The sequence below is a fragment of the Corythoichthys intestinalis genome, chromosome 13 (assembly GCF_030265065.1).
Source record: "Corythoichthys intestinalis isolate RoL2023-P3 chromosome 13, ASM3026506v1, whole genome shotgun sequence".
NCBI classification, from domain to species: Eukaryota; Metazoa; Chordata; class Actinopteri; order Syngnathiformes; family Syngnathidae; genus Corythoichthys; species Corythoichthys intestinalis.
Window position 1 is genome coordinate 21,541,542 of NC_080407.1, and position 25,339 is coordinate 21,566,880.

General features: G+C 39.6%; 1 protein-coding gene across 2 annotated transcripts; it reads right to left on the bottom strand.

Moving 5' to 3' along the window:
• Window positions 1-408: 408 nt before the first annotated feature.
• LOC130928021 (oocyte zinc finger protein XlCOF6-like) lies at window positions 409-22,460 on the bottom strand. 2 transcript variants are annotated; one of them, XM_057854197.1, is made up of 3 exons: window positions 21,909-22,460; window positions 13,482-13,874; window positions 409-6,447 (listed from the first exon to the last, which is right to left on the bottom strand). In XM_057854197.1, exons 1-3 carry the CDS (start codon window positions 22,042-22,044, stop codon window positions 4,634-4,636), a joined length of 2,343 nt encoding a protein of 780 aa, XP_057710180.1. In that variant the 5' UTR covers window positions 22,045-22,460; the 3' UTR covers window positions 409-4,633. The 2 variants fall into 2 exon arrangements, with proteins under 2 accessions (XP_057710180.1, XP_057710181.1); XM_057854198.1 differs by lacking the exon at window positions 21,909-22,460 and adding an exon at window positions 15,722-15,945.
• Between the last annotated feature and the right edge of the window lie 2,879 nt (window positions 22,461-25,339).

The following is a 25,339-nucleotide window of genomic DNA, read 5'->3' on the forward strand; positions in this document are numbered from 1 at the left end:
TCATCACCCCCCCTCGAATTTACAAAGCCTGCATTCTTACCTCATTGTCACATTAAAGAAATGTCAACAACGGAAAAATAAGAAAGAAAAAAAGACTGCTAATCCCCACGCGCACCACTCTCTTAAGAATGATCAAGACAAGACCTCTTGTTACACTGACATTTTGTATTTTGAAACAGGAAAGCGGGAAAGTTTTTGTTACTAAATATTATGCATAATTCATGGAGTTTGCGCTCCTTAAAATTATGCTTTTTTTTTTTTTTTTTTTTTTTTTTTTTTTAAGGAATGTTTAGGTTTCATGCAGGAGTAATGTGGTGACTTTTTATCTCTGTATCATGGGGTCCTAGAAGACTTCAAACTATCCAGTAAATTTACCCCCCCCCCCCCTTTTTTGTTGGATGTCTGAAATAATGATGCCAATTGCATTTGAAAAGTGTAATTACACACAAAATGTGGACGGGTACCGAGGCAACCTAGTTATTCTACTTAGGAAAAAAAAGGTATTTTTCTGGTTATTGTGCTTTGAAACTAAACGCCTCTCATCCTTTTTTATTGTTATTTTTTGGGATAGTTGCCTTTTTTGGGTGGACCCACGGTTAGTATTGCTATGTCGTCACTGGACTAATTGTTAATCTGTTGTATTGAGAATAGTTCTGAAAATTTGCATTGGTAGCAGAAAAGAGTCTCCTTGTTTGAAACATGTTTTCTATTTCTAGGAAATGCTCACAATAAAGGCTTTTTCAACACACATACTTGGACTTATAGTCGTTTCTGTAGATCAAATTGAAATTTGTAAGACTCTTTGTATTATAAATTTTTATATTTGTTGTATTAAAGCCTAACTCTTAACAAAGACACCACCTGTTGACCAAATTGAGGAGTAATTAGTAATACATATGCATTTTGAGAGTGTCATCTTTTTCACTTGATTCCGATCCTCTGTGGGGAAAAAAAATGTTTTGGAATATATCCAGGGGTGAAAGTGGCTTGAATTTCTTGCCGGAACTCCCCGACGTAAAGGTCGCCACAGAGCCGAAATTTTGTTTATTTATTTATCTATTTTCATTTTTCGGGTGGTGGGGGTCAAACCTCCTAAAAATACTGAAATGCAAAGAAAACTGTTTTGGCACAGTTATTTCTATTGCACGTAGAAAAACTGATTTTCATTCAAATTGTACTTTTTATTTTCCCATTTCCTCACATACTAAATGCCAAATCTCAATTTTAACGATTTAAGAATATAGGATGTATATTAAATTTGAAGTCAATGTAAACATTTACTTTTTGTTGTTTTTTAAAAATGAAGATATAAGTAACACACATTCAGAAAAATAAGTACAAATGACTTATATTATGCAGAGTGAAATGGAATATATTTTGAAGATCGCACAAACATAGACTTTTTTAAATCATAAGGAAATGAATAGGTAGCCAAACATAAATGAACAAATTTAAGTCCAAAGTGCACATTGACAGCTAAGATATGAACATGAACCTCCCCATCAGCGCAAATAAAACTAAATATGATAAATAAGCCTCAACTCTTTCCCTGCGCTTAAAAATTGGATCCATTTCTGTTGCATTGTCCTTTTTTTGTCGCATCTATTCAACAAACATTTTATTTTTTTATTTTTTTTTCGCTGTTCCAGAAAACATGCACATTTGAACCAATCGGAGCTAACTATCTCTGCTGATCAGATGTCAGTATGTCAGCCAATTGAACGGATAAATGAGTCCAGGCGTATCTCTTTGCTGCATGCATTCGCACGTTGACGTGACTCATCATCGTCAGACTCAGATAACTGCAGCAGCTGGGGAAACCTCCATGCCGTTCGTGGAATAAACTACATAATAAATATCGGTGGAAATGGATTACGCTACAGAAGCATTTTAGAATGCTTGTTGTTAACACTTGTGTATGTAAATCTGATGTTGGTCGATGGTTTTCTTCTTGGAGATGAAATGCATGTGTGGCAGCTTAGCATTTTTTTCCCCTTTTAACATAGCGTTTTGACAGTTGCCGTCATATTTTGCGAATCAAAGAACTGTGTACCCGAACAGCATTCCGGCCCTGAATCTTATACCGGAACTGCGTTCCTGACCGTTCTGGCCCACTTTCACCCCTGAATATATCTAATCACATGATAATGGAGATCTCTCATTGCATGTAGGTTCATAAAACCTCTAGAGATTACAGTATATCTGCAGAAATAGTCCAACATCCAATTGTTGCTTTAGAAGGTGTGGATTAATTCACTTCCCGTGGAAAAGCATTTATTTATTATTTAAGCAAAAAAAAAAAAAAAAAAAAAGTTGCATATGAAGAAAAATACAGTTTTTACATACAGTCTATTGATTAATCCAACCATTTAAATTAACATGGCTGCTGCCCATCAAAAAAGTTCTTTTGTCATTTCCAGCATTTGATGAATTGTAACAATGAACCGATTATGTTTAAGCTTTTAATCAAGTTAATATGTAATGTAACACAAGTTTATTTTCCATAATGTATTTTATTTCATAGCTCAAGCAGAAAGTAAATGCATTTTAGTTTAGTTATTGTTTGGATTTAAACTAAAAACAAAATATGTATTTTCAACCATTTAGCAAAAGCAAGCCGATCCTCCCACCAACAGCTCAACCTTCAGGCCCCCAATAAAAAATTAATACCTGTGATTTACAGTGTTGCACATATGGCCTCTCTTAGGTGCATATACAAGTTCACAGCTTGATATGGATCTCTTGGATATGTAAGAAACATTGTTTTACTCATGAGACCAAATATATCATGAAAAATGCATATTCTAACTGAGGAAAAAAGACACCCAACTAACTAATACCTAGTACCTAATACCTACCTTTTGGCTGAAATAACTTCAGTGAGATGCTTTTTGTAGCCATTTAACTGACATCGGTCTGAAGAAAGTTTGCCCACTCCTCAACACGGAATACTTTCAACTGTGAGATGTTTGAGGGGTTTCTTGCATGTACAGCCCGTTTCAAGTCACCCCACAGCATCTCAGTGGGATTAAGTTCTGGGCTTTGACTCGGCCATTCATAGCGCGGGTTTAATTAGTCTTTGCAGTTGATTTCAACAAATTCCGTGTAGTTTGTATGTGTTTTGATCATTTCGGGGCTCCGGAGTGGCTAAGCTAGCGCGAGTCAATGGTCCCTTCGTAGCATGCCAATAAAACATGATATTAACAGATGTAACAAAGTCAAATAAATTCAAAATTCAGATCATTGTTCAAAGTACAAATGGGGTCAAAACAATGTTACACCAAACTGCCGTCATTCATTTATTTCTGCAGGACTATTTTTTTTAGATGTGTAATTGGACCACAATAGAGAGGACTGCTTCGGCCACCCGTAACCAGGCTGCATTCGAGGAAGGTGGGAAATCGGACTTATCTCACTCGGATGGTACCAGTTGCGACATCAAAGCGTTCAAAGCGTTTTTTTTTTATTTTGCCCATCAAAAGAGACCTCCAGCAAACCTGCCCTCTCACAAGCGATCGGTTGTCTCTGTTGTAGTGAACCTAATTAACTTTTTTTCTAAAATACTCCTAAATCTGCAAAATCTTGACTTGTATCTATCTTTAAATGATGAAACAGTATTAAAACTTTGACGCGTCGAAAGTAGAAAGAAGGGAAATTATGGAATAACGGGAGAAATTTTAACAACTAACGGTTGATTGACAACAAATTAATTTAACGTAGTTTAAAGCTGCTGATACAGAATTGGGACTTGATTATTTTATTTGTTGTTTTTAACCATTAACTTGATACTGAAATAGTAGTTTGGTTTAGCCAGAGAAATTTTTTTAAACAATTTTGGAAGTAATGTACAAAACTTTAAAAGCGGGTTGTGGGGGTATCATTAATCGAATTATAATTGAATCGGAGCCTCTGAATCGGAATTGAATCGTTAGGTGCCCAAAGACTCCCACCTCTGATCCCAAGGAGCATATGTGCCACTACTACCCATTTGTATGATGTTATTGTGTCTGAAAGGTGGACAACAGCTGCAATTAGCAATTAATCAATAATAACAATTAATTATTAATTCACTAAAGTCAACAATAATGAAAGCATCTCGTGAGGCTGCGTTTTAGAATAACTTTTGAATTTTTTTAATTTGGTGTCGACGGTTTCAAATATCTGTGAAAAGTGTAGTTTGAAAGAGGGAGAGTATTTGATTTGTATATATATAATGGCGCTTGAGAGTTAAATCGGGTGAGCCAATACTTTTGGCAATAGTGTGGATGCACATCATACAAGGATTAGACAAAGCACATGTAAGGCACCAAAAGTGTCAAGCCTCAACAGGATTTGAGGAAGCTCTACAGCACGGTTCACTAAATCCGGACCTCGGTGCCACTTTTCCTGTCGTGTTTTCCATGTCTCCCTCCTCCAACACACCTGAATCAAAATAATCAGGATCATTATCAGGCTTCTGTAGAGGTTGCTGATGACATAATCATTTGATTCAGGTGTGTTAGGGGAGAGAGACATGGAAAACACCACACGAAAAGTGGCACTGAGGTCCGGATTTAGTGAACCCTGCTCTACAGAATACAATTGTCCTCCATGCAAAATCTGATGAAGCCAGCCTGTATGACAGGTAAAACATTCATTGGCCACAGCTTGTCACACCAAAACAAAAGTGTTTCTTAATCCAATCCTTCCGAACGAATCCTTGACCACAAACTGAGCAGGAAAAAGGTTTTTCGCCAGTGTGGGTTCCTGTGTGTCTTGTCAAGTCTCCCACCTGAACAAATCGTTTCCCACAAACTGAGCAGGAAAAAGGTTTTTCATCAGTGTGAATTCTTGAATGTATTTTCAAGCCAATTTTTCGAGTGAATCTTTGACCACAAACGGAGCAGGAAAAAGGTTTTTCACCAGTGTGGGTTCTTTCATGAATTTGTAAGATGTCCTTCCGAGCGAATCTTTGACCACAAACTGAACAGGAAAAAGGTTTTTCACCAGTGTGGGTTCTTGTGTGGTTTTTTAAGTGCTGCTTATGAGCAAATCTTTGACCACAAACTGAGCAGGAAAAAGGTTTTTCGCCAGTGTGGGTTCTTGTGTGTTTTGTTAAGACTCCCGTATGGGCAAATCTCTTTCCACAATCTGAGCAGGAAAAAGGTTTTTCTCCAGTGTGGGTTCTTGTGTGTTTTGTTAAGTCTCCCTTATGGACAAATCTCTTTCCACAATCTGAGCAGAAAAAAGGTTTTTCTCCAGTGTGGATTCTTATGTGTATTTTCAAGCTAAATTTTTGAGTGAATCTTTGACCACACACGGAGCAGGAAAAAGGTTTTCCGGCAGTGTGGGTTCTTTCGTGACTTAGTAAGTTTTCCTTCCGAGCGAATCTTTGACCACAAACTGAGCAGGAAAAAGGTTTTTCACCAGTGTGGGTTCTTTCGTGCCTTTCTAACTTTTCCTTCCGAGCGAATCTTTGACCACAAACTGAGCAGGAAAAAGGTTTTTCACCGGTGTGGGTTCTTTCGTGACTTAGTACATTTTCCTTCCGAGCGAATCTTTGACCACAAACTGAGCAGGAAAAAGGTTTTTCACCAGTGTGGGTTCTTTCGTGCCTTTCTAACTTTTCCTTCCGAGCGAATCTTTGACCACAAACTGAGCAGGAAAAAGGTTTTTCACCAGTGTGGGTTGTTTCGTGACATTCTAAGTTATTCTTCCGAGCGAATCTTTGACCACAAACTGAGCAGGAAAAAGGTTTCTCACCAGTGTGGGTTCTTTCGTGACTTAGTAAGTTTTGCTTTTGAGCAAATCTTTGACTACAAACTGAGCAGGAAAAAGGTTTTTCGCCAGTGTGGGTTCTTGTGTGTTTTGTTAAGTCTCCCTTCTGAACAAAACTTTTTCCACATATTGAGCAGGAAAAAGGTTTTTTACCAGTGTGGGTTCTTGTGTGTCTGTCTAAGTGGCTCTTCTGAGTGAATTTTTGACCACAAACTGAGCAGGAAAAACGTTTTTCGGCAGTCAGGGTTCTTGTGTGTTGATTTAAGTTGCTCTTGGTTTTCCCACACTGAGAGCATTTGCAGAGTTTGTCATCACCACATGTCTTATGACCACCATCATTGGAAGTTGAGTGTGACGTGGCGTCTCTGTCCGATGGAGCAATGTAAATGTCTGCTTGCAATCCTGCTGTTGAGCTGATGCTACTCCCCCTGCTTGGAGGCTCCGCCGCTCTGCTGGCCTCACTCAGACCATCTTCACTCTTCAAGGGCTCACCAGTAGAACTGGTGATATGCTGCTCGTCTTCCTCCTTTTTACCATATGGCAGCTCCTCCTCCTCCTTTTTGAGTGGAAGTTGCTCTTCTCTCTCCTTCTGTTGACAGGGCTCTGGCTCCTCCTCTTTGATTTGGGGGAGCTCAACATCCTCTTTTACACCAGGAGATTCTGGCTCAGCACCAAGAAATCTTCTGAAACCTGCATGACACAAGAAAACCACTGATATATTTTATGGACCACCACGGTCTCATCGGCCGAACTTTTAATTTGTGCAAAACTTGGAGAAGACGAGTACGAGTAAGTGATCCCTGACGACTTCGCGGTTCACGTTGCGTGGATTCAATGCATTGTGGGGTTTCAAAAATTATTTATCAAAAACTAAAAGTGAAAAAATACACGTCATTTAATTTTGAGGCACAAGAGACATTTTTTAACATGGAGATGAGACCGAAAATTCAGCGCCGAAGGCTATCGGCCAAAAATGGCAATTTCGAGAATGCAATTTCGGTCAAAAATGTTTTGAAGACCAAAAATTTACCATTGAATTGTGTGAAGAACCTTAGTCCTCTTGTGATGATGTTATTAAAACACAGCGAGAAGGAAAATGCTGGCTGACGCAGTCTTGCAAAAATACCTGGCTCACAGCCAACATGACCGCGGTTTGGAAGTATTTTCAGGTATCAAGCAGTGTTGTTTTCGTCAACAATGAGGACAACGAAAAAATTTCGTTAACGAACGTGATGAAAAGATGACCAATTTACATCTAACGATATGACAACGACATGAAAATGTGCCATCGTACCCGTCATATGTTCACAATGTGTGACATTTGATAGTTGTGCACGAAGTTTTTTTTTTTTTTGGTAGACTTTGTTTGATGGTCACAAGAGTCTCATGACATAATGAGGCGACAATTGAGCCTTTTCCCTCTTGCAAACATAAAAACTAAACAAACAAACAAAACAAAACAAAACAAAACCCCAAGAAAAAACACCCTCAACCCCCCCTACTACCCACGACACATATCTCCAAAACAAACTATGGTTATTGTTTACCCTTTAGAAGGGAAAAGGGCTCTGATCAAGAAAAACTAATACATATATATTTGGTGATATCCCAGGCAAAGTTCAAACATCTACACAAAGACGGCATTCTGTGCTTCTAACATCACAAAAAAGGGTTCCAGACGTCCTTAAAGGACTCTGCCAATCCACAGAGTGTCATTCTAATTTTTTCCAAGTCTGAGAAAATATAACATCTCTCTGATCCAATGGGCTTGGAGACTTCCATCTTAAAAGAATTGGCCTCCTAGCCAGCAAGGTTGCAAATGCTATAAGGTCCCCTTTCTGAGAGGGTAGAAAACTTGCTGCTGGAACCATACTAAATAGAACACTCAAGGCATTTGGAGCAATGATTTTTGATAGGACAGCAAAAATGTCAGACCAAAATGCAGTTAGAGAATTACATAACCAAAACGTGTACATAATTGGCCGGAGCCTGCTTACATCGATCACAAGTGGAGGAGACTGCATCAAATAGTTTGGCCAGCCTAGCTTTGGTATAAGGTGCTCTGTGTAGAATCCTGCACTGAGTAAAACTGGGTTTAGCACAAATTGAGAAATCCTGTGTCCTACACAGGATTTATTTCCAAACCCGACTCCCATACCGCCTTAAGGGCATTTAAAGTGGAGTCTGAGCCGATTTTGTAAATATTTGAATATACTGTCGTTATTGCACCCTTTAGTGAAGGCAAAGGTTTTAAAAAAGTATCTAAGACAGAGGCCGCAGGGAGTGTCGGGAAACTTGGCCAAAGTGAGCGAACATAACTGCGAATTTGAAGATATTTGAAAAAATGGCAGGTAGGTAATGAAAACTTTTCAGATAGCTGTTGAAAGGAAGCAAATGTTCAATTCAGATATAAGTCCTTGAATGTTTCTATGCCAAGCCTAGACCACATAGTAAAAGTGTTATCCAGTAGAGAAGGGGGAAAAGCATGATTAGGTGAAATTAGAGCCTGAGTGGAAGGCGCCTGTAGACCAAAATATGCTCTAAATTGGTTCCAAATTATGAGACAGGAGAATACAACAAAATTTTGTGAATATTGACCGGTAGATGACAAGAGCGGTGAAAACAATAGGGATTTCAGTATCACCGGTTTAACTGAATTGGCTTCAACATCAAGCCACAATGGGGTGCTATCAGTACTCTCAGAGCAGCGCCAATACATCAAGTTCTTAATATTAGCTGCCCAATAATAGTATAAAATATTTGGAAGAGCCATTCTACCTAGTTCTTTGGGTCTTTGGAGTGTCTGATAGCGCAACCTGGGTTTTTTTTTTATTCCATATAAAATCCCTAATAAGGATGTCCACCAATTCGAAAAAGGAAAGAGGAAGAAAAATCGGAATACACTGGACCTCCGTGAAACCGTAGCAGTTCAAACAAAACTTTTTGCAGCACAATCCAGCACTAACGAGGCAGAATCAAATGACACCACCGGGGTTCCATTCCGCCACAGATGGGGGGCTGGGTGAACTCTGGATGACCTAAAAAACAATGTTTAATAACTGCAAAACGATGATGGCACAAACGAAACTTTTTGCAGCACAAACCAGCACAATCATAGCACAAACGATTGACATAATTTTTATATAAATTTGCGTCTGATGGGGGGCCAACTTCACGGAGGCATACACTGGAACAAATAAAGAAATCGAGGAAGAATGTCCGAGCTGGAACACAGAGCTTGAGCAAGGACCACCTTTCGAAGTCTTGTTTGAGCTGTGCGGACAGCGATTTAAAATTCATCTTACGAAGATTGCTCAATGTGTCCGCCACATAAACTCCAAGATAAGCAAAACCTGATTTAGATACTTTAAATGGCAATGTTTCTAATGGATATACCTTGGCTAGCTGATTTACAGGAAATATTTCACTCTTTCCCAGATTCAGTTTATACTAGGCCTGAACGATATATCGTTTAAACATCGCCATCGCGATGTGCACATGTGCAATAGTCCCATCGCAAGGACGTGCGATAGTTTTTTAATTTCATTTTTTTTAATCCACAAACGTTTGTTTTGAGGAAGGGGAGGGGGAAAAAAGCGCACAGCTTCTCTTTCTCTCCAGCAAGTCATCGGCTCCTCCCCCTCCCCCTGCAACAGCGGAGTGGAGGGAGGAGGGGCCGAACAGCAGAGCGGAGGGAGGAGGGCCCGTTCTCAAAGTGAAAGCAAGCAATCAACACGTTGGAGGAGCAAGGAAGACTGTATCCAAAAGGAGTTTTGGAAGTATTTTGGCAAGAACAAGACTATAAGGGACAAAAAACAGCCCTGTCGACAGTGCCTCGCCATGGTTGCCTCAACAAGAAGTAATCTGTCAAACATGTGGGACCATTTAAAACGCAGGTATCTATGCATTCCTGCTACGAGCTCCCCATCAGAGGCTTTTTAGCACAGGTGGGAACATTGTTAAGTGCCAACGTTCTTGTCTCAAGCCTGCTATAGTGGATAAACTAATAGTCTTGGCCAAAAACCTATGAGACCCAGTTGAGAATTGCTGAGCAAGGAAGGTGGACGATATGCAGACAAATACATAACACAGCTGAAGGAATGTCTTTTCTTCTTTTTATTCATGCTATCAGGAAGGCAGGAAATTTGGGAGTTAAAATGGTTCTGTTATTCATCACAGTTATTTGCAGTTATTCAGTTCAATTATTTACAAGTTCAATTGAGTTTGTTTCTTTTATATTTAAATTTATTGTAAACCGTATTTTTCAAATAACTATATATAGTACAGCTGCACATAAAGTTTTGATACTTAATATTTTTGTTGAAATATTTTTACAACTTTGTTGCCGTTTTGCAGTTTTATATTGTTATATTTTGTGTAAACAACTCAGGGGACTAATGCACTTGCACTTTTATTAGTCAGATTTAATATTTAAGTTCAAATATGTTGACAACTTTGTTGTTTAACTGAGGTTTTTATGTATTGTTATAGTTTGTGAACTCTTTTGTCATATTTAATATTTTTGTTCAAATATGTTGACAACTTTGTTGTTTTACTGAGGTTTTTATTTATTGTTATAGTTTGTGAACAACTTTTTTATTTGTCATATTTAATATTTTTGTTCAAATATGTTGACAACTTTGTTGTTATTTTACAGAAGTTTTTATTTATTGTTAAATTTTGTCAAAAACTTAGGGGACTAATGCACCTGCTCTTTTATTTATCATTTAATTTATTTGCTGCTGTTGAAGTGTAAAATATTGTATTCAATAAATGATCTATTTTGTGCAGACATGACTTCCTGGATACCTTCATACAGAAATCTTCATCATTCACAAATTAAACGGTATTATATGAATACACTGTGGTCACGGTGTGTTATGTAAAGTATTTCCAAACAGCTATTCAAGTCATTTAGTGAAAATTTCTTTAAAAAAGATAGATCTTTATTTTTTTAATATCGCAATATAATATCGCAATATATTGCAAACCTAAAAAAAATCGCAACAATAGTTTTTTCCAATATCGTTCAGGCCTAGTTTATACCATGAGATTTTACTAAAATCACTTAAAACAGTAATTGCCGCAGGAATGGAACGAGATAAGTCTGACAAAAATAACAGGTGATCGTCAGCATAAAGTCCAACTTTCAGCTCCACACCATGTCGCAATATACAACATAGTTAAGGGTGACATTTCAGTGCAGCTGATAGTGGTTCTATGGCCACCGCAAAAAACAGTAAGCTTAAGGGACAGCCCTGCCTGGTCGATCGAAATAAGTGAAAATATTCGGAATTAGTATAATTAGTTTTAACTAACGCTTGTGAAGACGAGTACAGAAACCTAATCCAAGATGCAAATTTCATTCCAAACCCAAATTTTCCCAAACAAAAAATAAAAATCCCATTCCACTCAGTCAAAGGCCTTCTCAGCATCTAAGGCCGAAAAGGCCTCTGACCGAGCTTCGGTTGAGTGGTTGTACACAACATAGAAAACCCGATAAGAGCTGCATTTTAATGGGCTTCTTGAGAATCGGAGATACATGCCTGATCTAGCGCTTGAGGGAGAGCGCCAAGCTAAAAAGCCTCGGTAAACACCTCCCAACAAATATGGAGCTAATGGCTACCAGAACATTTTATCGAACTCAGACGGAAAACCATCCAAACCTGGGCTACGGCCACTCTGTAAGTATTTAACTGCTTGAAATTAATCTACTGTACTTGTGAGCAATGTGCATGAAAAATGTACTCACCTTACTGACGGCAACGTAAACATCTGACGTGTTTTTCGCCAATCAAAGCTCCTTGACAAATCCTGCTACGAAGTATTTCTAGCCCTCAAGGCATTTGAAGGCTTTTAAAGTTTGGTGGGTGCAAGTACTCCTCATGTTTATCAGGTAATTCAATAGGTCCGGGTAATCTAAATCCGGCAGCTCGAAAGCCTGTCTCGATTTACAGCTGGTAATCATTGTATTTTTTAGGAAATTTCCATTTTTGTCTACGTGTTTTCCCACACTCCACCAGAAGGTCCAGAAGGTCCATGATGACAATGGTGCCGTGCGTTACCTCAAGAAGTGTCAATGCATACGGCAAAGATGAAGACGTTGGCATCATCCCAATAAGTTTTCAGCTGCAAAATCTAATTTGAAGTGTTATTTAATATGTACCAGTCTGGGTGTCCAAAACTTTGTTATTTTAAACTTTCCAATGATGTATCACACATGCATGTTGACTTTTTTTTAAATTTGGCGAAATTGGGGGTCTCAGAATGGAACTTCAAGCCACCTGAGTGTTTTCCGCCACGTGCTCGTCTTTCACACATGCATGTTCTGTAGATGGTCACTCTATAGACCCTACTCACCTACGTCACAAAATGACGTGTCGCTGTATCCGGCCGCCATATTGACCGTCATTTTTTAGCCCTATTCTCAATGGTTTCAATTAGTCGTGCAATTTATAGAGCAATTCATGGAAGCCCCGGTGTTATCTGACGCTGTAAACTCATTGGATGCGTTGCATAAAAGGCGTTATGTGGAAAAGCTTCAGTTTATCCATTCGCCAGATCCATATTTGATGCCTAAATCGATGTTTTTCGAACCGCTGTCTTCGCCGCTCTGCCTGACATCTGCTACCCTGATATTTACAACTATCTTGTCTACACAAAATCAGCCTATTCTCACCAAAGTCTGAAAAACTTTAAGAGCTTGGAGGCTTATAAATACTTCGTTGCTGGTTGGGTAAAACAGGTCCTCGTCCACGAAAATTCGGCAGGAATCTATCTTGTGCTCGGGAAGGTGAGTTACAAAATTTTCAATTCAAAATCTTTTGTTCTTGCTAACATCCACTGTCAAGTCTAACGTATTTCATGTCATTTGTCAATGGAGCTAGGGCTTTTAATGTTTATATGGTTTAGCGATAGCACTCTCACTATATACATATATAATATGTAATAAATATGAAGTGCGATAGCACTACTCCAGATTGTCCCTAGTTGAATTTATTTTTTGGCTTTTGACCTCAATAGTGAAATTGTAAATTAATTGTATGACAACTGTCTTATTATCCCCTTATAATTATATATTTTCAGGTAGTTCATTCACAACGTCTGAGTGTATGTTGTCGGCGATTAGCCTAGCAATGATCTTAATTGTGGTTGTCAGCCCAAAACCCTCTAAATATATATTAAATGCATCTTACCAGATATAAAATGACTACTACATAATCTGTGGTAATCGTTTGGAGCCCAAATTTCTCGTCGAATTGCAGCAGCCCATCTCGCTCTCCTCTCCGGGTCTCTCGGAATCCGGTAGAACTTCTAGTCTATCCGTCTATCTTCTCTGTTATTGCAACCACCGCCACACACGCCTTCACCATTTTGATTATTAACGTTAACGAGCAGAAAAACACGCCATAATAGGAGGAATTTACGTAGCGGTAATGCATCAACAGTGACGAGTTGACGGACAATATGGCGCGGGGGCGTGGTTGCGACGTCATGTGAGTAGGGTCTATACGCGCTTCCATTTCATGAGTTTAGACACACATGCATTGCACCTTAAACTCGCCCTGATGTGCCGACGTCATAATGAGTAAGTAATATAGTCAAACAACACGGACTGGACACACTATCGCATAAAGACTAAATGGATTGACCGAATGCCACAAAATGACAGTTCTTCAGAAAGAGACCCGCATTCCCCTCAATTTGAATAACATGATACTCACAGAACAGCGAGCGTGATGTGAAGTCGTCACTTTCTGATGGTCGAGCGATGAGGTTGTCTGCTTGGAATCCTTCTTTTGAACTGCTGCCACTCAGAAGCTCCGCCCCTCTGCTGGCCTCACTCGGATCTCCATCTTCACCCTTCAAGGTCTCATCGGTCCACTTGGGGATGTCCACCACCTCCACTTTAACATATGGCTGGTCGTCGTCCTCCTTTTTGAGGGAATAACGTTGCTGCTGCTCCTCAAAGTGGGGGTTCTCAACTCTAATGAAATACTCCTCTTTAATGTGGACCAATTCTTCCTCCACGTTCTTCACATATGGCGACTCTTCCTCCTCTTCTTCTTTCATGCGCGCACACTCCTGGCGTTCAGGATGATGCACTTGCCTGACATCTGCAAGACCAAGACCATTATCACACATGAGCCAAGTTTTATTTCTTTATTTGCCATGTTCTGTCCCCAAAATATCTACTGTTTCAGAAATAATCCTTCCTAATATTCCATCCTAGTCGGATGTTACTGAAAGGTCGTCTCTCCATTTTCGATTGGTAAATATTAAGCCTGAACGATATATCGTTAAAATATCACCATCGCGATGTGCACATGCGCAATTGTCCCATAACAAGGACGTGCGATAGTTTTCTTTTTTTTTTTTTGAATCCACAAAATTTTGTTTTGGGGAAGGAGAGTGGCTGTACGGCTCTTTCCCTCCAGCTAAGCAGTCAAAGGCCCCTCCCCCTGCAACAGTGCAGTGGAGGGAGGAGGGGCCAAACAGCAGAGCGGAGGGAGGACGAAAAGAATGTCAACATCCGAAATTTGGAAGTATTTTGGCTATCGACAAGAGGATAAGGAACAAAAAACAGCCCTGTCGACAGTGCCTCTCCGTGGTTGCCTTAACAAGAAGTAATATGTCGAACATGTTGGACCATTTGAAACAAAAGTATCTATGCATTCCTGGTATGGGCTCCCCATCAGAGAAGCTTTTTAGTACAAGTGGGAACATTGTTACGTGCCAACGTTCTTGTCTCAAGCCCGCAATGGTGGTTAAACCAGTAGTCTTGCCCAAAAACCTATGAAACCCAGTTGAGAATTGCTGAGCAAGGAAGGTGGCCGATATGCAGACAAATACATAACACAGCTGCAGGAATGTATTTTCTTCTTTATATTCCTTTGACAGCTATCAGAAAGGCAGGAAATTTGGGAGTTAAAATGGTTCTGTTATTCATCACAGCTATTTCGTTATTCAGTTCAAATTTTTACAAGTTCAATTCAGTTTGTTTCTTTTATATTTAAATTTATTGTAAATTGTATTTTTCAAATAACTCAAAGGCACAGCACAGCACAACATATTTTTTTTTATATTTAAAATTTTTGTTGCTATTTTGCAGTTTTATATTGCTATATTTTGTGTATACAACTCAGGGGACTAATGCACTTGCACTTTTATTTGTCAGATTTAATATTTAAATTCAAATATGTTTAACAACTTTGTTGTTGTTTTACTGAGGTTTTTATTGTTATAGTTTGGGAACAACTCGGGACTATTGTGCCTGCTCTTTTATTTGTCATATTTAATATTTTTGTTCAAATATGTTTACAACTTTGTTGTTATTTTACAGAAGTTTATATTTATTGTTATATTTTGTGAACAACTCAGGGGACGAATGCACCTGCTCTTTTATTTGTCATTTAATGTATTTGCTGCTGTTGAAGTGTAAAATAAAGTGTTCAATAAATCATCTATTTTGTTCAGACATGGCTTCCTGGATCCCTTCATGCAGCAATCTTCATCATTCACAAATTAAATGGTATTATATGAATACACTGTGGTCACGGTGTGTCATCCAAAGTATTTCCAAACAGCCATTCAAGTAGTCTAGTGAAAATTTCTTAAAAGAAATATGTATGTATATATATTTTTTTTATATCGCAGTATAATATCGCAATTTATCGCAAACCCCCGTAGAATCGCAACCATAGTTTTTTTTCAATATCGTTCAGGCCTAGTAAATATATAGATTGTTACATGAGAATAATTTAATTAAAGTGTTGTAGATCACATTAAAATTAGTAAGGGACGGTCGGGGGAAAAAAAAAAAAAAAAAAACTGTAAAGACAGAACAAAAGCCATAAATGGAGTGCTGCGTGAAGGCACTAGTCATACATTTTGTTTCTTTAAACATTCAATTTGAAAAGTATAGTATTTGCCAGACAATTGAGTCAATAGTCACCTTACTCACCTGACATTTTGGGACTTGATATTTGCTTCAGGCTGGTTTATGCTTGTGTGGCGGACCTACGCTGTCAAGCCAGCCCTTTTTGACCCTCCGCCGTAGTCTGACGTTTACCTCCACAAAATCCTGACTTTGACGTGACGCAAATTGACTGTGAGTGGTCCGCTTAACTGTTGTTTCCAGAACAACACCGGTTCAGCCCGAAATCATCAAAGAGGTCTGCAAGTACGACCACCTGTACAATGTTTCATCAAGGCAGTGACGTGCGGTGAGGTTCATGGTTGGTGAGGCACTGACTCCTTTAGTGTCAGATTTCCAAATATAAAACCAAAAAGGGTAGCTTATTCAATTGGCTACTGGTTATTTCATATCTCATCAGCATTCTTCACAAAACACGCACACACGGTACATATTATCGATACGTAAAAGTAAGAAAATAACATGCATTTGCGATAATTCATGCAACATAAATGAGAGTAAAGAGTGGTGTACAAAACCACAGAATTCAATTCTGACCTTTAATGAAATATTCAGTTGTTTTTAAAACTTGTAATTATGATACTTTAATCAATTTATTACAGATTGCTAAACAAAAAGTGTGAAAAGAAAAACAAAGAATATTTTATTTAAGGCCAAAATTTAGTTTTTAAATATTCTATTGTATTTTTCTTAGTCTAAGCTCTTTAAAAAAATTTTTTTTTTTATAAGATTGAAATGAAAACTGTTTGTGGTCTTGCACCTGTCCTTCACCACAAAAACCGCCGTTACTTTGGAAGAGCATAGGTTTGGTCTCAACATTCGTAGGGACGATATAACAGCGTAACCTGCATGTAGGTACACTTTTTGCTGGGGACGGGACATTAATAAGACCAAACAGATTGGATGAAGGGGGCAAAGGGCCACATTTCTCATGTATAGACCCTACTCACCTACGTCACAAAATGGGCGTGTCGCTGTTTCCGGCCGCCATATTGTACCTCTTTTTCAGACCTATTCTCATTGTTTTCAATTAGTCGAGCAAGTTATAGAGCAATTCATGGAAGCCCTGGTGTTATCTGACGCTGTAAACTCATTGGATCCGTTGCATAAAAGGCGTTACGTGGAAAAGCTTAAGTTTATCCATTCGCCAGATCCGTATTTGATGCCTAAATCGATGTTTTTCGACCCGCTGGCTTCGCCTGTCATCTGATATCCTGATATTTACAACTATCTTGTCCACACAAAATCAGCCTATTCTCACGAAAGTTTGAAAAACTTTAAGAGCTTGGAGGCTTATAAATGCTACGTTGCTGGTTGGGTGAAACACGTCCTCGTACACGAAAATTCGGCAGGAATCTTGTGCTCGGAAGGTGAGTTACGAAATGTTCAATTCAAAATCTTTTGTTCTTGCTAACATCCACTGTCAAGTCTAATGTATTTCATGTCATTTGTCAATGGGCTTTTAATGTTTATATGGTTTAGCGATAGCACTCACTACATACATACGTGTATGTTGTCGGCGATTAGCCTAGCAATGATCTTAATTGTGGTTGTCAGCCCAAAACCCTCTAAATATATATTAAATGCATCTTACCAGATATAAAATGACTACTACATAATCTGTGGTAGTCGTTTGGAGCCCAGTTTTCTCGTCGAATTGCAGCAGTCAATCGCGGTCTCCTTTTCGGGTCTCTCGGAATACGGTAAAAATTCAAGTCTCTCCGTCTATCTTCTCTGTTTTTGCAACCGACCGCCACACACGACTTCACCATTTTGATTATTAATGTTAACGAGCAGAAAAACACGCCATAATAGGAGGAATTTACGAAGCGCTAATGCATTAACATGACTAGTATCCGGACAACATGGCACGGGGGCGTGGCTGTGACGTCACGTGAGTAGGGTCTATATGAACCTAGTTAATTAATAGGCAAAATGATCAATGCAAAATAAATCCTTATCTACTGATAATAACTTTTATGTGCATTGGTTCAGATGATACACTGTTCGATTCAAACCTTTGTTTTCAAAAAATACTAAAACATTTTGAAAACTTCCTGAATAAATGTCTGGTTTTTATTAGCATTAACATAATGAAAATAATTTACTTAGTAATGGTAGGGTCAATTCTATCCTTACAACATGTGGAACTATTGAAAGATCTAAATTCTCTATATAACTGAACATTATATCATGCAAAAAAGGTAAGGTTGCTTAAACGTTGGTGGGGACAATTTTAGCATCCTGAAAAGTTGGTAGTGTTATGTCCCTACCGTCCCTATGCAAACCTACGCCCTTTTTGTAAAAGTCCTCCTTATTTTCCTTTACTTAAAAAAATCTCTCCACCTCAATGGAGAGGATTGCTTCAATTAGATCGCTGTGTTCTATTTGACAAGCCAGAACACACAGTGGATGTGTCCAAATGTCTAGCTAACCTTTCATCTTTCTTAGCAAAACCATGTAATCGTTCTACATATATGCCACGTTTAGAAGAGCTTACACGCTCATCGTTACCACGAAATGTTAACTCCCGTTTAGCTAGGATGCAGGTTGCATTAATGAGGTATTTCAAACTCTTTACCTTAGCTTTCTGGATGCTACCGTTGAGCTTCCGCTGTTCGTCAAAGCCAAATCGATCCTTGAGCTTCCAAAAGTTTTTAAAGCAATCAGGCTTTGAATGTGAGTGGTCGAGCTCTCATGTTTGCTGAGGCTTCGTGGTAGTTTTTTAATGTCACAATATCTCGTGTTAGTCCAGACATTGGTACAAGTTGAGGAAAAAAAGGCAGGGAAAGCAGCAAAGCCTATTTTTTCGAAGGACAGCCACATGGCCAGTCTTTTCGGGTGTACCAGTCCGTTTGAAAAGCGCGAGTTATCTTCTGTCCCGTAGTTTGAAGCAAACCTTTTAGCTCCGGTGTTGTTAATCGCGTCCACTTTTGACGGAAAGTCCAGTTTCACGTACGCCCCCTTTCAGTGCGGCAGAGTACTATCTGCCGCAAGCTGTGCCTTTTCACTGCGGTTTTATTTCCCATCAGCAAAACTAAATATGTCACTAACAAAAATTAAACTTTAAGGGTTAAAGACATTAGCCAGACTGTGGAAAATCAGGTCAAATAAACGTATCTGGAAACATTATAATGGCGACATGCAGATGTACGGCAACCAGCACGCTCCAATTCCATGTATCAACCCAGTTTGTTATGGATTGCACAATCAGAGGTGAGGCTTTACTCGTTGCTGCCGCACCTCTCGTTTCATTTCGTTATTTGAACAGGAAATGGGAAAATTCAGCGATTTTGACTATAAAAAATGTTTGAAATGAGTCATACATAAAGAGCAATGGACAAATATTAATATAAATTTGATGCTATAATTATTTTTTTGTCATGATGACAGGTGAGGCTCTGCCTCACCTGACCGCACGTCACTGCATCAAGGCATTCTAAAGCATGGTTTCCCCTACAGATAAAAGATTGTGGCGCCCTGCCACACCAAAATAAAAGCCGCCACGCCTTGCAAAGAGATGTTTTTTTAAGGCCGTTTCAAACTAGTGGCAGACTAGTGTGAAGGGTTCAGCGGCAACCTGTTCATTGTGTATTGTAATGTCCGTAACTAAGCGCGGCCCCCTTAAGAGACGATCAGACTGGGAGCTGTGACGTAGAAGGAAGCGAGGAGGAGAACGGGCGAGATAGCGAGAGATAGCGGTCATATGTCGCAGCAGCCGGCTGTTATTTTGTTATTGTTATTCTTTATTATTGTTGCCACGATAAAGCGGGCAAGCCAATACAGACTTTTGTCCTTTTTCCCCCCCATCCGGGGCATTACAGTATTTTGGATCGGACTTTTCGGCGAAAGTGAGCAGTGGACGGCCGTCTTTTTTGAATGACATTGCGCCGAGAGACGGGGCCCAAAATAGAGCCTTGCTCTAATTTCGGCGCGCCGCCGCGCTAACGTCAACAACGAATTCGATAACAGAGGGGCAGGCGTACTTAAATCTGTGCTATCAGGCTGTTTCGGCTGACGGACATACACAATCACGGCTGACGAAAACCTTGATAAATGCGCTACTTTTTTCAATATTCGCGAGGTCTGTGACACTCGATAAATGACTCTCATACCTCTCCTTGCTAAGCTAAATGGTACCTCGATGTGCGTTTGTGTGGAAATTAGCAGTGCAACGGTTTGCGGTTCAAAGCCGAACCGTACCGTTCGCCCTGTACGGTTCAATACGCCTTTATGAACCGCGCCTTTTCGGTTTTGAAATTAATTTATTCCGAACGCTCTGTGGAATGAATTGTTCTAGCTCTGTGTGCCTGTGTACACAGAAGCACAGTGAAGCGCAGCTGTGGAGAAATTCCCGCCCCGCGAGTAAATGTCCAATCGCTGTCAAGCAACTGTGTTATAAGAGCTAAGTAAGGCCCTCTCTCACTTACGAGCAAAGTGAAAGTGAAACAAGAGAAAAAACAGAAAAAGCTATGGCGAGCGGAGGAGTGGAGGGACCGAATTTTGAGGAAACACCGGCTTCTTTTAAATCTGCAGTGTGGCAACATTTTGGTTTCCCCGTGGACTGCAATGCGGAAGGAGAGGAAAATATAACACAGCAGGCACAGGTCAGTCCCCTTCACTTGCAAGTTGAGGAGGATGTCACGCTGTACATTTCATAGGACTGTCTCGATGTGGATGGCACTCCTTTTAAATGGTGGGAGAAGGAAGAGGGCAAGTTCCCCTATTTGGCAAAAGTTGTTCTAAGGCGTGTTCTCCACTGCAGGGGGCATTGTCAGTGCATGCCGCTCTCGCCTTGCTCCAGAGAATGTTGACAGGCTTGTGTTTTTGCCTAAGAATCTCAAACTTGAAAAAAAGAAATAATAATAATCTAAATAATAGCTATTATCTATTAACAGTAACTGTAACTGATGTTGCACTTTTGACTTTACTGTACAGAAGTATTTGGTACTTGAAAACGGTCAGTATTTTTATTTATTTGTTGCTGTTGCTGGTCGTTTTATTTTTGTTATTGTTTGTTTCCCCTGAACTGTCGTTTATATTCAGTCAGTTCCCTCAGTAGTTCAAGCAAAAGTGCAATTGCTCTTTTGAAGTTATCTTTACCACTGAGTGTGTATTTCAGTAGTCAGTCTCTACACTAGCCAAAGAGCTAAGAGACATTTTAACAGTTAAAAATGTTTACATTTTAAGTGTTTATTTCATTTTCTTAAAAGCAAAATAAAGGCAGTCTTTTGGAACGTCAGACTTAATTTTTTTTCTTCTTCTTAATACAAAACGCAAACCGAAACCGAACCGAAACCGTGATCCCAAAACCGAGGTTCAAACCGAACCGTGGGCTAACTGAACCGTTGCACCCCTAGTGGAAATGTAGTGAAATAAACTATTAACCTTCTCACCGAAACCAGTAAAACTCTTTACACGGTAATTAGAATTTCCTCCTACTCCTTGAAACGGGTCCATTACAAGGGCGTCGGTTTGGTCTGTACATTGATAGGAATGGTATAACAGGGGATGGGACATGAATAAGATCAAACAGATTGGGTGTACGGGGGTCAGGGTTACATTTCTCACCAATATGAACCTAATTAATTGATAGGCTAAATGATCAATGCAAACATAAATCTTTATTGACTTATGAGAGGCTGTTCTCAGCAGAGTGAACATCTCAGCATGAGTGGATTTGAGTGCGCTCACTCAATGAAGCATTTAATAAAGACATGCTTTTGTCTATGTTATTCTTGTTGGAAAGTTATTCACATTATGAAGGAGGCTTGGTGGGACGGTAATATGTTTAAACCTTTTTCGGTATCGGATCAGGAATCGCTATCGGCAGATCCTCAAAATCGGGTGACACGGACTCAGACTCGGCTGCAAAAATATGCGATCGGGACATCGTCATTATATTTATACGTAATTTTGAGTATGCTATTAATATTCTATTTACATCTTTCAGGCTGTTCTGTAATGTTTTATTGATAACATATGTATTTCTAGGGATTTATATTAACTGATTGATATTACATATATACAGAAAAACCAATGTTAAAAATGGTTCGGGGTGACACTACACGATTTTTTCACCATTAACGGCTATAAGTGGTTTAATGGGAATGAAAAATTCGAATCCCTTAACAGCACTACTTTTTAAGATTAAAAATGAATCATAACCACGATCTGTCATGTACAGTATACGCATCATCGAAAGTGAACCAACCTTCTAGTCTGTGAAGAACAACCTTTGCGGGCATTATTTTGCACACATTCGAGTGTTGCTGACGTGGAGGCTCCTCTTTTACTCCGCAAAGTTCCTCCTGGAACTTTACTGCAGCCGGTGTGATCCTCGCGGACATTTTCCTCACTTGATTTCTGAACGCTTGACGACGTGCCTCGTAACTTTGTTAGCGGCCGGTATAGTGCAGATTGTTTACCGACAGAGGCCAGCTAGGCTAGGCTAGGCTAGGCTAATGTAGGCCGCATAACAGCGACTGCCGAGACTTGAAGATGACTGATGTTTGAGTCCGTGATGTAGCTCGTGCTGGACACGTCGTCGAGGCTTCGGTTTAGTTAAGTGGCTGAAATAGAGAAAAGACAAGACGAAAAAAAAATCCGAGGAGAACAACGTTCCACCTTTGTCAGTCTATATCTTTTTCATTTCCGAAATTCCGACCAGGATTGCATGATGGGAAAGACAGCCTCCAGCCCAATCACACCGAAAAACCCGCCTAGTTTAAACGTAAAAACCAAAAACAGCCCACATTACAGCTTCTCTTTCAAGATAAAAATGTCTCTCTTATACAACTTAATCTATATTTTGACATGATAGGGGGAAAAAATCAACAGTGTGACTGTAGCGTTATCATTTTCTCCTATAGACCCTACTCACGTGACGTCACAGCCCCGCCCCCGCGCCATGTTGTCCGGATACTCGTCATATAAATGCATTAGCGCTTCGTAAATTCCTCCTATTATTGCACGTTTTACTGCTCGTCAACATTAATACTCAAAATGGTGAAGTCGTGTGTGGCGGTCAGTTGCAATAACAGAGAAGATAGACGGAGAGACTTGAAGTTTTACCGGATTCCGAGGGACCCGGAGAGAAGAGCGAGATGGGCTGCTGCAATTCGACGCGAAAACTGGGCTCCAAACGATTACCACAGATTATGTAGTAGTCATTTTATATCTGGTAAGATGCATTTAATATATATTTAGAGGGTTTTGGGCTGACAACCACAATTAAGATCATTGCTAGGCTAATCGCCGACAACATACACGTATGTATGTAGTGAGTGCTATCGCTAAACCATATAAACATTAAAAGCCCTAGCTCCATCGACAAATGACATGAAATACATTAGACTTGACAGTGGATGTTAGCAAGAACAAAAGATTTTGAATTGAAAATTTCGTAACTCACCTTCCGAGCACAAGATTCCTGCCGAATTTTCGTGTACGAGGACCTGTTTCACCCAACCAGCAACGTAGCATTTATAAGCCTCCAAGCTCTTAAAGTTTTTCAAACTTTCGTGAGAATAGGCTGATTTTGTGTGGACAAGATAGTTGTAAATATCAGGATATCAGATGTCAGGCGAAGCCAGCGGGTTGAAAAACATCGATTTAGGCATCAAATACGGATCTGGCGAATGGATAAACTGAAGCTTTTCCACGTAACGCCTTTTATGCAACGGATCCAATGAGTTTACAGCGTAAGATAACACCGGGGCTTCCATGAATTGCTCTATAACTTGCTCGACTAATTGAAAACAATGAGAATAGGTCTGAAAAAGAGGTACAATATGGCGGCCGGAAACAGCGACACGCCCATTTTGTGACGTAGGTGAGTAGGGTCTATAAGGATCATGGGAGGTGTAGACGCTACTCATGTGACGTCACAGCCACGCCCCCGTGCCATGTTGTCCGGATACTAGTCATGTTAATGCATTAGCGCTTCGTAAATTCCTCCTATTATGGCGTTTTTCTGCTCGTTAACATTAAACAATCAAAATGGTGAAGTCGTGTGTGGCGGTCGGTTGCAAAAACAGAGAAGATAGACGGAGAGACTTGAATTTTTACCGTATTCCGAGAGACCCGAAGAGGAGACCGCGATTGACTGCTGCAATTCGACGAGAAAACTGGGCTCCAAACGACTACCACAGATTATGTAGTAGTCATTTTATATCTGGTAAGATGCATTTAATATATATTTAGAGGGTTTTGGGCTGACAACCACAATTAAGATCATTGCTAGGCTAATCGCCGACAACATACACGTATGTATGTAGTGAGTGCTATTGCTAAACCATATAAACATTAAAAGCCCTAGCTCCATTGACAAATGACATGAAATACATTAGACTTGACAGTGGATGTTAGCAAGAACAAAAGATTTTGAATTGAAAATTTCGTAACTCACCTTCCGAGCACAAGATGCCTGCCGAATTTTCGTGTACGAGGACGTGTTTCACCCAACCAGCAACGTAGCATTTATAAGCCTCCAAGCTCTTAAAGTTTTTCAAACTTTCGTGAGAATAGGCTGATTTTGTGTGGACAAGATAGTTGTAAATATCAGGATATCAGATGTCAGGCGAAGCCAGCGGGTCGAAAAACATCGATTTAGGCATCAAATACGGATCTGGCGAATGGATAAACTGAAGCTTTTCAACGTAACGCCTTTTATGCAACGGATCCAATGAGTTTACAGCGTCAGACAACACTGGGGCTTCCATGAATTGCTTTATAACTTGCTCGACTAATTGAAAACAATGAGAATAGGTCTGAAAAAGAGGTACAATATGGCGGCCGGAAACAGCGACATGCCCATTTTGTGACGTAGGTGAGTAGGGTCTATACTCAGTGACACTGTCACAAATAAATACCAAACAAAAAATGATAACAGTGTAATTTTTTTTTTTTTTTTTAAATAAAACCCGGACCGACCCATCTGGCCGGCCGGCCCTTCTGGAATCGTCCAGAAGCTCCCGATTAGTCACTCCGGGCCTGGGCATACGTGTGTAATCCCATCATGCACGCCTTGTATGGAGAAGACGAGCCAGCATGACAAATTTGGACTGAAACGGCTGTTTTTGGATGGGAAAAACTAAAACAGATCCTCAGCACCACCTGCTGTGATTGACTTCCAGCCCCGCCTACCAGCCCCCGCTGATGAAAATCTCTGGACTCTGCTTCAAAGTGCTTGTACCTCAGCACTTGTTTGTTTTTATTCATAATTAATACCTTGTTTTTATTCAGTCCACTACATGTCAATGTACTTTTCATATATTATCCTAATATTCAGAGGTGGGTAGAGTAACCAAAATTTTTAATCAAGTAAGAGTAGCGTTTCTTCTAAATAATATTACTTTAAGTAAAAGTAGTCATCCAAAAATGTACTTAAGTATGAGTAAAAAAAAGTATTCGTTGAAAAGAAAACTCAAGTAATGAGTAACATTGTGAGTAACTGCTTACCATCTCAGATTTTTTAAATAATGGTATTTATAGATTTATTTATGGCATAGGTGTCAAACCAATTCCACAAAGGGCCAAGTGGGTGCTGGATTTTGTTCCGACCGATACCGCACAAACAGTTTAACCAATGAATTTTCTGTTGAAACAAGCAGCACCTGACAAAGTTTAACTGATCACGAATGT